At 37.2% G+C, this 12,760-nt stretch overlaps 1 protein-coding gene across 1 annotated transcript in view; it reads left to right on the top strand.

Moving 5' to 3' along the window:
* The window catches only part of Col19a1 (collagen type XIX alpha 1 chain), a 305,509-nt gene that overhangs the window by 48,066 nt on the left and 244,683 nt on the right, over positions 1-12,760 (top strand). Inside the window, 1 exon segment of the mRNA XM_055608122.1 lies at positions 287-346. Within this exon segment, the coding sequence (XP_055464097.1) occupies positions 287-346 (60 nt within the window).

Genomic DNA, 12,760 nt, shown 5'->3' with positions numbered 1-12,760 from the left:
AAGAAAGAAAGAAAGAAAGAAAGAAAGAAAGAAAGAAAGAAAGAAAGAAAGAAAGAAGAAAGATAGATGGATGATACATGACAGACATATGACAGATGATAGATACATAGGTACATAGACAGATGATAGAGATATATATATATATACATATATAGATGATAGATGATGGATCATAGATACACAGATGATAGAAAAATAGACAGGCAGACACATAGACAGATTTGGCATTATAGGAATGGAACAGAATGATTTTGACACAGGAATTCATCCCCCCCCCCATTAAGAGAGAGCAGAATCATGAGGAATTCTGGGTTCCTTTGGACACAAAGGTGACAAAGGAGAACTGGTAACATGCACAGAACTTACACTGTTGGGATGAAAGGGTTTACTCAAAAGTTACTTAAAAAGTTCTGTCCACCTCATATTTTCCCCAAACATATTTCAGAAAGGCTTTTTAAAAACAATCTTGATACAAAGTAAATAACCTGTGATTAAGATAAACAAAATAAAAATTATATAGTTATATAAATGATGTTGAGATGAAGGATTCTGTAAACTGGTGTCACATCAACATTCGAATCTGTCACTGAGCTCATGATGCTAGGGAAGTCTGAGAAATCTAGACTAGTGAGTCCTTGTAGCTGTAAGTTCTGTACAACACTATGAAGGAGGCACATGTCCCAGCTGCTTCCTAGCTTTCCTCATCACCCTTTTCTCCTGACACCTAAGAAACGTATTTCCTTCATCTGCTGACGTGTCCTCACTGGTCAGGTCTCAAGTAGGCATGGGAGCATATTATTGCATGTTTGGGAGGAATAAAGAAAAGGGAAATTGTTTGTTTCCTGGGATGTTACTCCTAAAAAGAGATAAAGGCTACAAGTATTAGATGCTACGTGAGAGTCGCAAGAGTCCCGAGAAGACAATGTGGAGAGACTGGGAAGGACTGAGCAGGGAAGATGCTGTGCGCTCTTGACCTCTAAGTCTGCAACACGGGCAATAACCCAATAACCATGTGTCCCACTGACAAAGTGCTAGTTTAACTGTAACATTTTCTAGTCTCTATAATGTGTCTTTTAGCTAATCAAATTAGGGACCTAATAGAACCAAAGCTGCAGCAGTTGCTGGAGCCACAGAAATAAGAAAAAGCGCAAGGCCTGCCTGTATTATGTGCATGATGCTTTGATGACTTAAGTTCCCTTCTGATCTTACATAGAAATACCAACAGTGGGAAAGAACTAAGAGAAATCAGTAAAGATAACAAACATTTGAAAATTAATGAGAAGTTTTATAAAATATTTCATACAAAAGGTCACAACAATTTGACCTGGTGTACAATTTAGATTAGCAGTAATCTACCACACAAATAAGTAAACCTCCTTAATTCTTTTTTCTGTCTGTGCACCTGGATTTTACACAACCACCACAACTATTGCTGTGTAAAAATGGTTTCGGGTGATCATCACCATCAAAACAATCAGCTTTTCTGGAACTCATAATCAACATGAAATTCTCCTTTCATCTTAAGTAGCTGCTCTGTTTATTCCTGTTCCCATTGCACTCTACGACTCTTAAGACTTTAATATGCAAGAAAGTGGGAATTCCTCAGTGTTTGATTCTAGTGTATAATTTTCATACTTACAACAGGTGTCCTGACGATCTGCATTTTTGTGACCATCAAATGTTACTTTGTGATTTGGCCGATAGAATACTCAATATTATGAAATAATCAATGGTTCAGAGTCACTCAGGAAAAGAGATGTCTTTCTAGAGGTTTGCCTTTAGGTCTTTAAATCCAAGAAAGGAAATTTATGGACTTAGCATAGCATGCTAGAATGAGTACGAACTTGGGGCCAGAAATCTTAGAAGAGAATACCTGTCAGTGCCTCGAATCCTCAAGAATCTATAATCAACAGTTGACTGTGATAAAGGACAACACATATAAATCACATTATAGACAGTCAGTCAACAAATCCTTGTTTTCCTTTGCTTTCTATTCAGTGTCATTGAAGGAGAGAAAACAACCCTTTTAGGGTGTTAAGTTCTTTCATAAGATGCAATAGAAAACAAATCTTCAGTTGTGAGCTAATGTCTAACATTTTTCAATGAATTGGGAGACTTGGTGCATAAAACCTTGTGTTATTTTGTGCCATTTGTTAAATAGCAATAGTGGGTTAAGTTTGTATCCTGAAACATACGAATATTAAATTCTGTGTTTTGTTTCTGATACTAGCTGGCCTTCTCTGATAGTGAGTACTAGTTTATGAAAGATTCCTTTCATTTTTACTTACAGCATAATGGGCTGAAATGTGTGGATTTTAGATAAGGAGGTTAGAGGCCATTTGAACATTTTTATAATTTACATGTTCTCATTAACAGTTAGATAGAGTTTACCAGTCTTTGTCAAATTTTATTTTTGACACAATAAGGACAAATTTGAGAACATGACTTCTGAGCACCCTTCCCAGTTGTCTGTCAGGGCAACATTTCTACAGGAGTTATTTAAAGAATTTTGACTGTAATGCAGCAACTTCATAAAGGCAAAATTTTACTTTTGCTTTTTGGAAAACTACTAGTAATTAGTTAACAAATCTGAATGAAAATGTAATTAAATTCTGTCTTACCTGGTCCAAAGTCTCCTAACGACTTTGTGTCTCTCTGAAGACATTCCCCACCCTCTCAGTTATACTACAAGGCATCACAGTTCTGTAAGGCTGCAGCTAAAATCTTGTTGACTTTCTTATTAAGCATGCAGAATAATGAGTTATTTGTGACATTTTTATACAGGTAGCACATTATATTTTGTCCCTCATTACCCACCTTTGTTTTCCTTTTCCTTCCTCACTGCGTCCCTCCTCCCAAAAACTTAATGTTCTGAAAAGCTCCTAAAATTTAATGTTCTTGAACCTACAGGTGATCCGAGCAATTTAGCAATTCATTTTCCAGTTTATTTTTGTATTGTTCCATATTTCCACTTAATTTCCCCCAATTTGCTAAGTTTATGAAAAAAAATGTTTATCAAATAATGCTCGTGTAAAATAGTACTGCATACTCATAAAAAAAAATCTAATTTCTGTCTACTAGTCTCTAGTGACAGAGCTACTCATTTAAAAAGTGACATTACTTTCCACTCTGAAGGATAAACTTATTGGATTATCTATTTAATGACGTGGGCAGGATGAGGAAGGATCTTGAAGCACAAACTTGGGTGCCCATGCAACAACCCACTTGTAAAAAGGCTAATTGTTTTTTATGTTAACAATTAATGTACCACTTACAAATGTCTAATGAAAAATTAAGGTATGTTAGGGTATAGCTGGTGGTAAAGATGAATTTGGCAGCCCTAGAATTCCTGGGGAAAAGATGAACCTTAGTGCCTGTTTTATATAAAGCTGTGTCAGGCAGGATGCAGAAAAATCCGGTGTCTTATTGCTCAGGGATCAGTGATCTGTGGCCCAAAGATGGAGCTGCCAAAGACACCCACTGTAAGGTTTTTGTAAATTAACTTCCACAGAAACAAAAACTCACTTGTTTTTATGTTTGAGCTCCACAAACAGGCTAAGTAACTACGGCAGAGAAAACATGGCTAGCGCCATCCAAGGAAAAACTGTGTGCCTCCAGGTCGTAAAGGAGCCATTTTTTTCATCGTTTTCATCAGGAACATTTAAAAAACAAAACAACAGTCCACTAACAACTCTTCAGCTTCTTACATTATCAGTTTTATGGCTGATACGATATCTTATTATTTTATATCTATTTAATAATTTATATAAATTACACAATTTAAATAGCTGTTATTTAATTTATTATAATTTTATTTCAGAAAAAAACAAGTAATACATGCTACATTTTCTAGAACTATATGATACATAATTTAAAGTACAAGAAATATATTTTAGTCTATCAATAAAATGAGCCAATGCAGTATCTAGCTGATAAAAAGGCTGATTTTCAGGTTTCTCCTCTAATGCTATAAGGGTGATTGTAAATAATGACTTCCCTGACAGGCGACTAGTGCTGAAATTCGATGTATTTCCTAAAGCTAGCACAGTATTGCTCACTAGCAAACCCCAGCATTCAAGAGGCTGAAGAAGGGGAAGTGTAAAATTCTGAGCCAGCCTGAGCTATGTTGCGAGACTTTGTCTCTAAACACTAAGAAAAAAATGCTCATTTTTTTTCATTTAATGTCTATAAAATTTTACATTTGCACATTAGTTAGCTTATTTTCATTATGTAGATTATGCCAAAATTTATTAGTTGTCATGTGCTAATGCTAAGGAAGCTCTTTCTTTAGAAAAACAAACTTAAAATAGTTGCTGTTGCTCGCTGCATTGGTGATGAGTTGAGTCCGTCCTACCTTGTATCACTGAAGGCCATGACCCAATGGTATTGCCCACCTCATGCTGCTGCAGGAATCAGTGAAGCTGCATTGGTCACTCAGATGCCAGGCAGACATTTTTGAAGGTTTATTGTTGTTGCTGCTCTTTTGCTATTTTGGTGATGCTGGCAATCAAAACCGAGCTCTTGCGCATGCCAGCCAATGCTTGGCCACTGGGCTCCGTTCTCAGTGCTGAGATCAGCACTTTCTTCAGCGTTTCTGACACCTGGTTACTTTCCGCTGCTTTTAAAAAGTTAAAGTCTGGTATCTCTACCTTTACAGGAGTGTAACTGTTAAGGGTATACTATACAAATGTTGCTAAAGGACAGTACTTGGGTAAAAGCTAATGTTTCTTTGGGCTCTTTTGTTTATATTTGCTGCTGGCATTAAGGAAAGATTCATCTTAAGAAAAGCTTCTTCAAAAAACTATTCAAAAATCTATTCTCTCAAAATGCATTTTCCTAGAGAATAACACATTCATTTACTTCCTAAAGTAATACCACAAGTAAAATTTCCCTGGCATACAATTGTAAATGTCTTCAGAAAACTCACCATAGTATTCTGTTTATATAGGTTTCTGACCAAAAGGATTTTTCTGAATAATTTTTTCTCTCATTTCCCCAACCAAAGACAGAATCATTTAACCATAAATTGTTCGATTTCTTAACTTTGCAATGTAAAGAAAGATATTTACATGGTATAATTATTAAAGAAATTCATTATGCATGCCACAAGATACTATTAAATTTAATATTCCAAAGTGATATCTTTTAGGTCCTTATGCATGAAAACCTGCTTTAAAAGTTATTGATCAGCCAAGGTGCTGGCTGTCAGTTGCTGAAAAAAAAAAATGTTGTCAAGCTTGAGCTTGATATCCCAAAGCAATAACTAGATGATCATTAGATGCATGCAGCTGCAGTAAAAGGCTGTGTTGATAAGAAAGTTACAGTCTAGAAAGTAAATATGTAAGCCAGGAAACATCTTACAAGGAAAAGCAGATTCTTAGAAAACAAGAAGCATCTGGGACACAGTGGTGATGCATTGCAGCAAGGCGTCATGTCACAGAGACAAACGTCCCTGAGTTTCAGGTCTTGTTTCTTTCCCGAGAACATGCTGTTGGAGGCAGGATCATACACGCTGATTCATCCTATACTCCATTTAAAGTACGACTCCAACAGATGACAGAGGGATATGGTAGCTGCTGATAATCTAGTTGAACCAAGTCTTTCTTAGAATTGGGAATCTCAGTCCTTGGAACTTAATTGGTCAAAACAGTGATTTGGGGAGCCTTGCGAAATCAGTTACTGAGTATCAATGTTTGCCTGGGAGTTTGAAAAAGCTAATGTAATACATCTGTTCAAAGCCACGGCAAGACTTTCCATCAAATACTCTCCCAGTCAGCTCAAGCAGTTGAATTTTGCACCCAGGTTACTTCAGTTGCTCCTGAGAGTCTCGCAGGCTGTAGATTCATTCAGCTTCCAGTGGAGCTAAATTCGGTATCCGCTTATGTTGCTTTCTCGGTAGCCAGTTCCCTGCAGCTTCAGAGACCCTGCTTAGGGGCTCGCAGCGCCCTAGTATTTATAGAAACACTCTTGGGCCACATTCTCTTCCCAGGGTCTGTGTCGCTGGTGGTGCCAGCTCTGCTTCTAACTTCACTTTATTTCACTGTGAAAAGGATTTAACACTCACACGTGGAAAACAACTACCACTCTGTGCTGGCTCACTTCCATAATCTAAGGTTTATCATTTATTTAAAATCGTGCTGATGAGCATGCGCAAAATAAAAACAAGAAAGTCACCGTAATTTTATTTGCTGGTATAGTTGGTATATGGCAAAATATTTTACTCTAAGGAAGAAATGTAAATCTTTTAAATTTCAACAGCTTTAAATCACACTATAGTTAATATTTCAGATAAAATACTCCTATTTCTTTGTAATAAAAATACATTATTTGATTTTTGGTGTTTTGGTTGTGAACTTAACACTTAGTGGCTGAATCATCTCTCCAGCCTTGATTTTTATAAATAAATTTACAAAGAAAATGATTAGTTCAAATCTCTTACGTGATTAAATGTCACATATCTTTACAGATCACATTTCCCACAGTTTCATCAGGCATCTTATGGGTACCATATCTTATGAATATGTGGGGTATCTTCCACTGTACTTAAAGAGCATCAGTGAACATAAATAAATCAAAGCCCCTCAGTATTCTTTGAGTTCTTTCCTTAAAATAAAAAGGTCTTAAAAGTACTGTCAAAAATATATATATATATATAATGTAAGATATAACATAACATAACATAATATAATATATTAGCACACACACGCCCCTATATATATTTGACTTACTGAACCATCTTGGAGAAAGCATGCAGGCAACATGCCACAGAACAGACATCTCTGGTACATTATTCTCAATATTTGTTTTTTATATTTAAGCCAGAAACTGAGTTATGATTATGGAATGAAGCATATTCTGAGCAGTATTAAGTAGAATTTGCATACTAGTTTCAATTTATACTTCCATATGGTATGACACTATAATAAATTATTTACATGCAAATTTTGTTCTAAAATAGACCTGCACTTTGAAGTTTGGTGAGATGATAGCAGTCATTATTTTTAAGTGAAGATCCTAAACAAAGCAGTAGTTGACCAAATTTGCATTTTTCTTTGGAAACAGGAGCAAAATAATACATTATGTAGGACTATGAAATGTATTTTTGGAGAATGGAGTCCTTTGGACTTTAAGGGTGAGGAATTATAGCATTTGATTATATTCTTATACAAATTGCTCTCGTCAGCCAAGCCTGTGTAGACTTAGAGTAGGTTTCATCACCTTATGCTCACAGCCATTCTGTCAAACATCACAAAACAGTAACAGATTTAACAGTAAATCCGTGTTGCATTTATCCAGTAGACCTGCAATTTGCCTAAGCTTGCTAAACTACCCACTGTTGGTTCATAGGGAAAAAATTCCATTCTATAAACAAATAACTTCTTTCCTTCTGATAAGCTTAGACAGATAGTTAGGAGCTGCTGCCAAGAAAAATGAGTACATGGAACGGATTGGTGTCCAGGAGAAATGAATGTGTTAACGCATGGAGTCGCACCCACACACCTACACACAGGTACATGCACGTACACTTACACGTAACACCCTCCTTCACCACCCCCCGCATACACACAGGCGCAGCTTGTCCTTCTGGTCTGAAGTGGGAAAATGGTGTGAGGATTTGAACAGTGGGTAAATGTTCCGAAAATTCAGCCCTGTGCCCACATTTGCTTTAGCTGCCTGTGTATTTCATGGAAAAATTTGATTCACCCCCTACTTTGCTAATGTACCAGTGTAGTAATTATTTGGGGGAAGATGTAGATATTTAAAGAAATAAGCTTATTGTCAAATAAAGCCTACTTTAATTGTGTGATAGTGATAATATAACCAAAATAGAGCCTAAATTATGTTGAAGTCATATTTGCTGGATAAATGACTAATTTTTACCTAAGGATAAGATTTTCATGTTTTTATTTTTGTTGTTGTTTTGTTTGTTTGAGACAAGGTGGCCCTGACAGGCTTAAAATTCACTAAGTAAACCAGGCTGGTCTGGAACTCGGGAATCATCTTGCCTCCATGTGCTGAGCTCTGGTGTGAAAGATATACAACACTATGCCAAGCAGGAGGAAAGAGTTGCTAAATTATTTTTGTTCCTTATGGCGTGTGTAGAAAACTAATAATAGTCATCAGTAATGGACCTGGAATTGCAAGCAGAGTTACACTCCCTGGATAAGGTTCTAGTACAAAAATTGTTCTCCTTTATCAAACAGAAATTATACCATACCACTTTAGCTTTATCTTAATGATGAAATAAGAGGTTCATGAAAGAGCCAGGTTAATGACTGACATAAATGTTTGATAACAAGAAGGTACACTTTAAACACACAGCTCAATGATGCTCTTGCTTCGAGCTCTGGCTTGCTATGAGACCAAATTAGAACTCACTTAAGAAAATTTATTCTATGCAAAATTTACTTAGCAGGAAATGTTAAAATAAAACTCAAATATCTTCTGTGTCTTTGGCCTCTTTGAAAACAAACAAACTTGATGTTCCCAAACCAGTGGACTCAATTGAAAGAATTACACATAAAGTTACAAACTTGTACCATGTTGATAAAAACAGCCACCTATGCAATAAATATTATATGCCTCACATTGCCAAGGACCTCCTCCTTTACATTAACTAATTCAAAACATACAGACCTTTTAGGCGAGGCCTATTATTGTGTTTTGGATTAGGAGCCTAATCTATAAAGAGAATGAGAACTCCCTTAAGTTTCATAACTTGCAAGGAGTGGAGCTGGGAGGAGAGCTCTGTCCACATGAACTCATTGTTCATGAGCCTTGCTGCTATGTCATCATGGGGATGGTGCCAAATGCCCTGACTTCCTTTCACACTCAGTTTGAATTAGATTGCAAATCCATTTGCCTTGCAGCTTAGGGAGTGGATTGTGAAGCTTGCTCTCTTCCAGGGAGTGCTGTATCCCTCATCTTTCAGTCTATGAACTTCTTTAACGTTAGAGCTTCTAACTCCAACACCTGCAGAGGACTGTATCCATCTCCAAAGAACTACTGCAAACTAGTTCATTCAGCAAAGTGAGAGGATTTTAACAGTTTTGCCTCTAGGAATAAATAGTATGAAAATATGACAGCTTAATTTTGTCCATTTCCAAAACTCAGAATTAGATTTGAAATATTTTCAAAGTGTCTAACAGTGACTCTGGATATCTGTGGTCGGCCCTCCGTGGGCAATAGCCCGCTCGTGGCTGCCCTCTGGGTTGGCCTGAACACCAAATAGAAAATTGAATACGCTTTTGATGCAAGCGCACGCGACTGTATACGTACACAGTACTATCAATGACAAAAGGATCAAACTTACTGCCACAACATTTTTAAAATAACCTGTAACAGCAGTGGGCCAGTTGCTAATTTGCCTGCCGTAATAAACAGCTAGATTACCCTCATTTTAAGGAACTTTGGATAAAGGATCTTTTCTCCATAAACCCCCTAGTCATTGCACTGGGATGAGTAGAAACAAGGCTGACCCATTGCTCATTGGCGTTGCATTTCTTTTCTTCTATGATGGTGTTTGAAACTTGATTTATTTTCCTGAAAAGGCATTTGTGAGAATACTGCAGCTCCAGGAAATAAAGGCAGATGCTGTTTCTGCTTATGTACGTGCAGACGCATCCTGTTGCTGTTTGAATCCTAATGAGTTCTGCTCTAGCCTGGTCCAGATGTGGCGTTAATGCCTCAGAGACTAAGAAACTTATAGGCGTTTAGTGAAAATAATTTTTGTTTAAGTCATTTGGCTTCCTTTCTGCATTTCTAGTTTCACCTAATTTTTCCATGGACAATCAGAATTAAGCTTATTTCCACAGTTTCTCCCTAAGTGAAGAAAAAAAAATTATTATGTATTTGCACAAGACATTTTATTTTTGAAACTGAGACCATTAAATAAGAACACACAACTTTATCCAACGGTGGGATTTTTAAAAATTTTAATTGTGTGATTACATTTCTCCCTTCTTTTTCTTCTCTCCAGTAAACCTTCCTCTCACATACCCCTCCCTGCTCTCTTTAAATTCATGGCCTCTTTTTATTGTCATTGCATGTATGTATGGATATGTATATAATGACATGTTCCTAAACATAACATGCCCAGTCTTTGAAATGTTATTCATGTTTACAGGGCTCATCATTTGGTGTTAGATAACCAGTGTGTGTGTTCTTCCTGAGGCATGATTATGTATCCTGCTGTCAACATTCTAGTTGCTGGCAGGTAGTTGTGTAGAGTTGAGGCCTCCTGGCTCTTCCTTGTCCACTTTGGCATATCTACAGGTGTCATCCTTATTCAACTCATGTTGAACAGTACCACATTTTGTCAAGGATGATAAAATAAATGTGAACTTTAGCTTAACAAAAATATCATTTTTGTGTTTGTATCAATACTACCAGTAAAAATGTGTTGTCTGTTCAGAGCAAAATAATTAAATCTCAGTCGTTTGCAGGGTTATCAACTACCTATATAATCAAGCTGTAATTTCCAAAAACAAACAAACAAACAAACAAACAAACAAACAAAGAACCTTCTGTGTACCTGTGTATTAAAAAAAAGAAAACCTTTAATAATAAAGGTCTTATCAAATCCAGATAAGATTGGATTGGAATTTTTATAGAAAAACCAATTATTTATAGAAAAATGACCACAAAAAATATAGTTTCATTATTCTACTTTCTAGTTTCACTGACTAACTTTCCAAGGATAAAATGAATTATTAGTGGAAAACTCTGGCTTTCTGTGGAGTGTCTCGTCATTGTCTTATCAATAAAGTCCTGAAATAAACAGAAATTTGAGAAGGACAGAGGTACCAGAGGGACAGGAAAAAGAAACCTGCTCCCCCTGCAGCTGACTTTATTTCTTAGTGGTTTCTTATTCCCTTCTAATGCCTTCCACTCACATCCCAAGTAGAGCAGTTGGCAGAGGCCGCAACAGATGGATGACAGGCTCAGCACAGGCGGCGTATCTGGCACCGGGGCACTTGACTTTTATTTACTAAACAGTTAGCCAGATTTCAGGAGCTCAGTCTGCTGATGCCCGTGTTTGGCTTAATGTGAAATCAGTATCTAGCCCATGAATAGTAAAATATTACCTGGAGAAAGATCATATACCCATTCTTTACATAGCTTCGTGGCTAACTATGTTGCTCTTGGTGTAGCTTATGAAGTACTGAACAGTGGATTTAAAAGATAATAACTGCTTTGGTATAAGACTTCTGTGGCTTTAGATAGTACAGTTTCCTTGAATGCCCCCCCCCCCATCAGAAGCATCTTTCAGTAAGCCAAGCCAGAGTCAGTTGTACCAGTGTCTGGTACTGGATAAAGCTGTCAGGTAAAAGTGAGAGCTTGAAGATGAGCTCAGACAATTGATATCTTGATCCCTTATTACCACCTTCACCGTGACAGATTGATACATTCAAAGTTCATGCAGGTTTTTAATGGCGCCTTCTCCACTGAAACAAAATTGGAAGCACTCCCACTCTCCTCACTTAGTATTTTATTTACTTCACCAATATCTGTGTGTCTGTATCCCTGAGAGCTCCTGGAATAGAAGGAATCATCTCTCTCATCTCTGTGATGCTTGCACCTGGACCAACAGAGGATGCCCCGTGTTGATGGAATTTTCAACTAGTGCTAGCTGAATGGTGCAGAATACAAGAAAACTTAGCCTAAAGTACGGGAGAGAGACGAAAGAGAAATGTTAGACACCTATATTGAGGGGAGATGGAGAAGGGTGCATTAGTAAAAACTCCCAATGCTTTATGCAAAGGCAAACTTCAGGGAAGTAGTGGAGAAGTAATGCTTCCAGAGGGAAATGTAATAGGGACAGCGTGTACCACTCCAGAATTTGCTTTCCGTTTCCTCATCACCCGCCTCCCTGCTCTCTTAATCACAGCCAGTCTCCATTATCTGGCTTTCATTTCCACCCAGTCTCAGAATGAAAACCTCCTTACTTCTTGATACTATTGCTAGGAATTTTTTCATCCTCCAAGGCTTCCCGATCACCTACTGCTAGGCTAAAACTAAGTTAACGGACGGCTTTAGCACAGCCGGGCTCTAGTAGAAGTAACGGATATGGAGTCACACTATAAATTACTCATCACGAGGAATACTCAGGACAGGAAATAGTTTGCAGTGGCTGGTATCTCACCGTCCTCAATTAGGAGCTGACTGATGGCACTGTGCGCTGTATCTTAAATCATCTCTCCCTTGGCGGAATGCCTGAGCACATCAGGTCTCTCAGCAGATGATTCACAGTAAACGTCTTGATCTCCCTACCACGGCTTTGCAGTTTCGAATTTATTTAGACTGTCTTTAACCTACTCTGACGATGTAATAAAGCCGAAACCTTTGTCTCTGACAGATACACTTTAAGCAGATAATATTAATTCCGTAAGATCCCAGGTTTTTTTTTATTAGATCTTACTAAGGTGGGTAAGTGTCCCTAACGTCACTAAGTGTCACTAAGTGTGGAAGGAAACACCTTTACCACCTCTCCAAATAATTTCTAAATTGCTCAGTTTTTTTTTTCAAAGCTCAATATAACTTTCATACTTGTCAATTTTTAAAGGTGTTTGGAACTAGAATTTTTTCTTTGAAAGGAAATCTTAGTAGTGCTCATACTTGGTTAACATTATCAGTATATGAAAACACATTTTAAGAAGCAAATGACATTAATAGAAGAACACTTTAGACTTTAGTATCCAAAGCAGTATGGGGTGTGTGTGTGTGTGTGTGTGTGTGTGTGTGTGTGTGTGTGTGTGTG

Source organism: Psammomys obesus, unplaced genomic scaffold, assembly GCF_907164565.1.
Source record: "Psammomys obesus unplaced genomic scaffold, mPsaObe1.curated_primary_1811, whole genome shotgun sequence".
Taxonomy (NCBI): Eukaryota; Metazoa; Chordata; class Mammalia; order Rodentia; family Muridae; genus Psammomys; species Psammomys obesus.
Note: the sequence above shows the minus strand (reverse complement) of the source record. Positions and strands in the feature narration are given on the sequence as shown.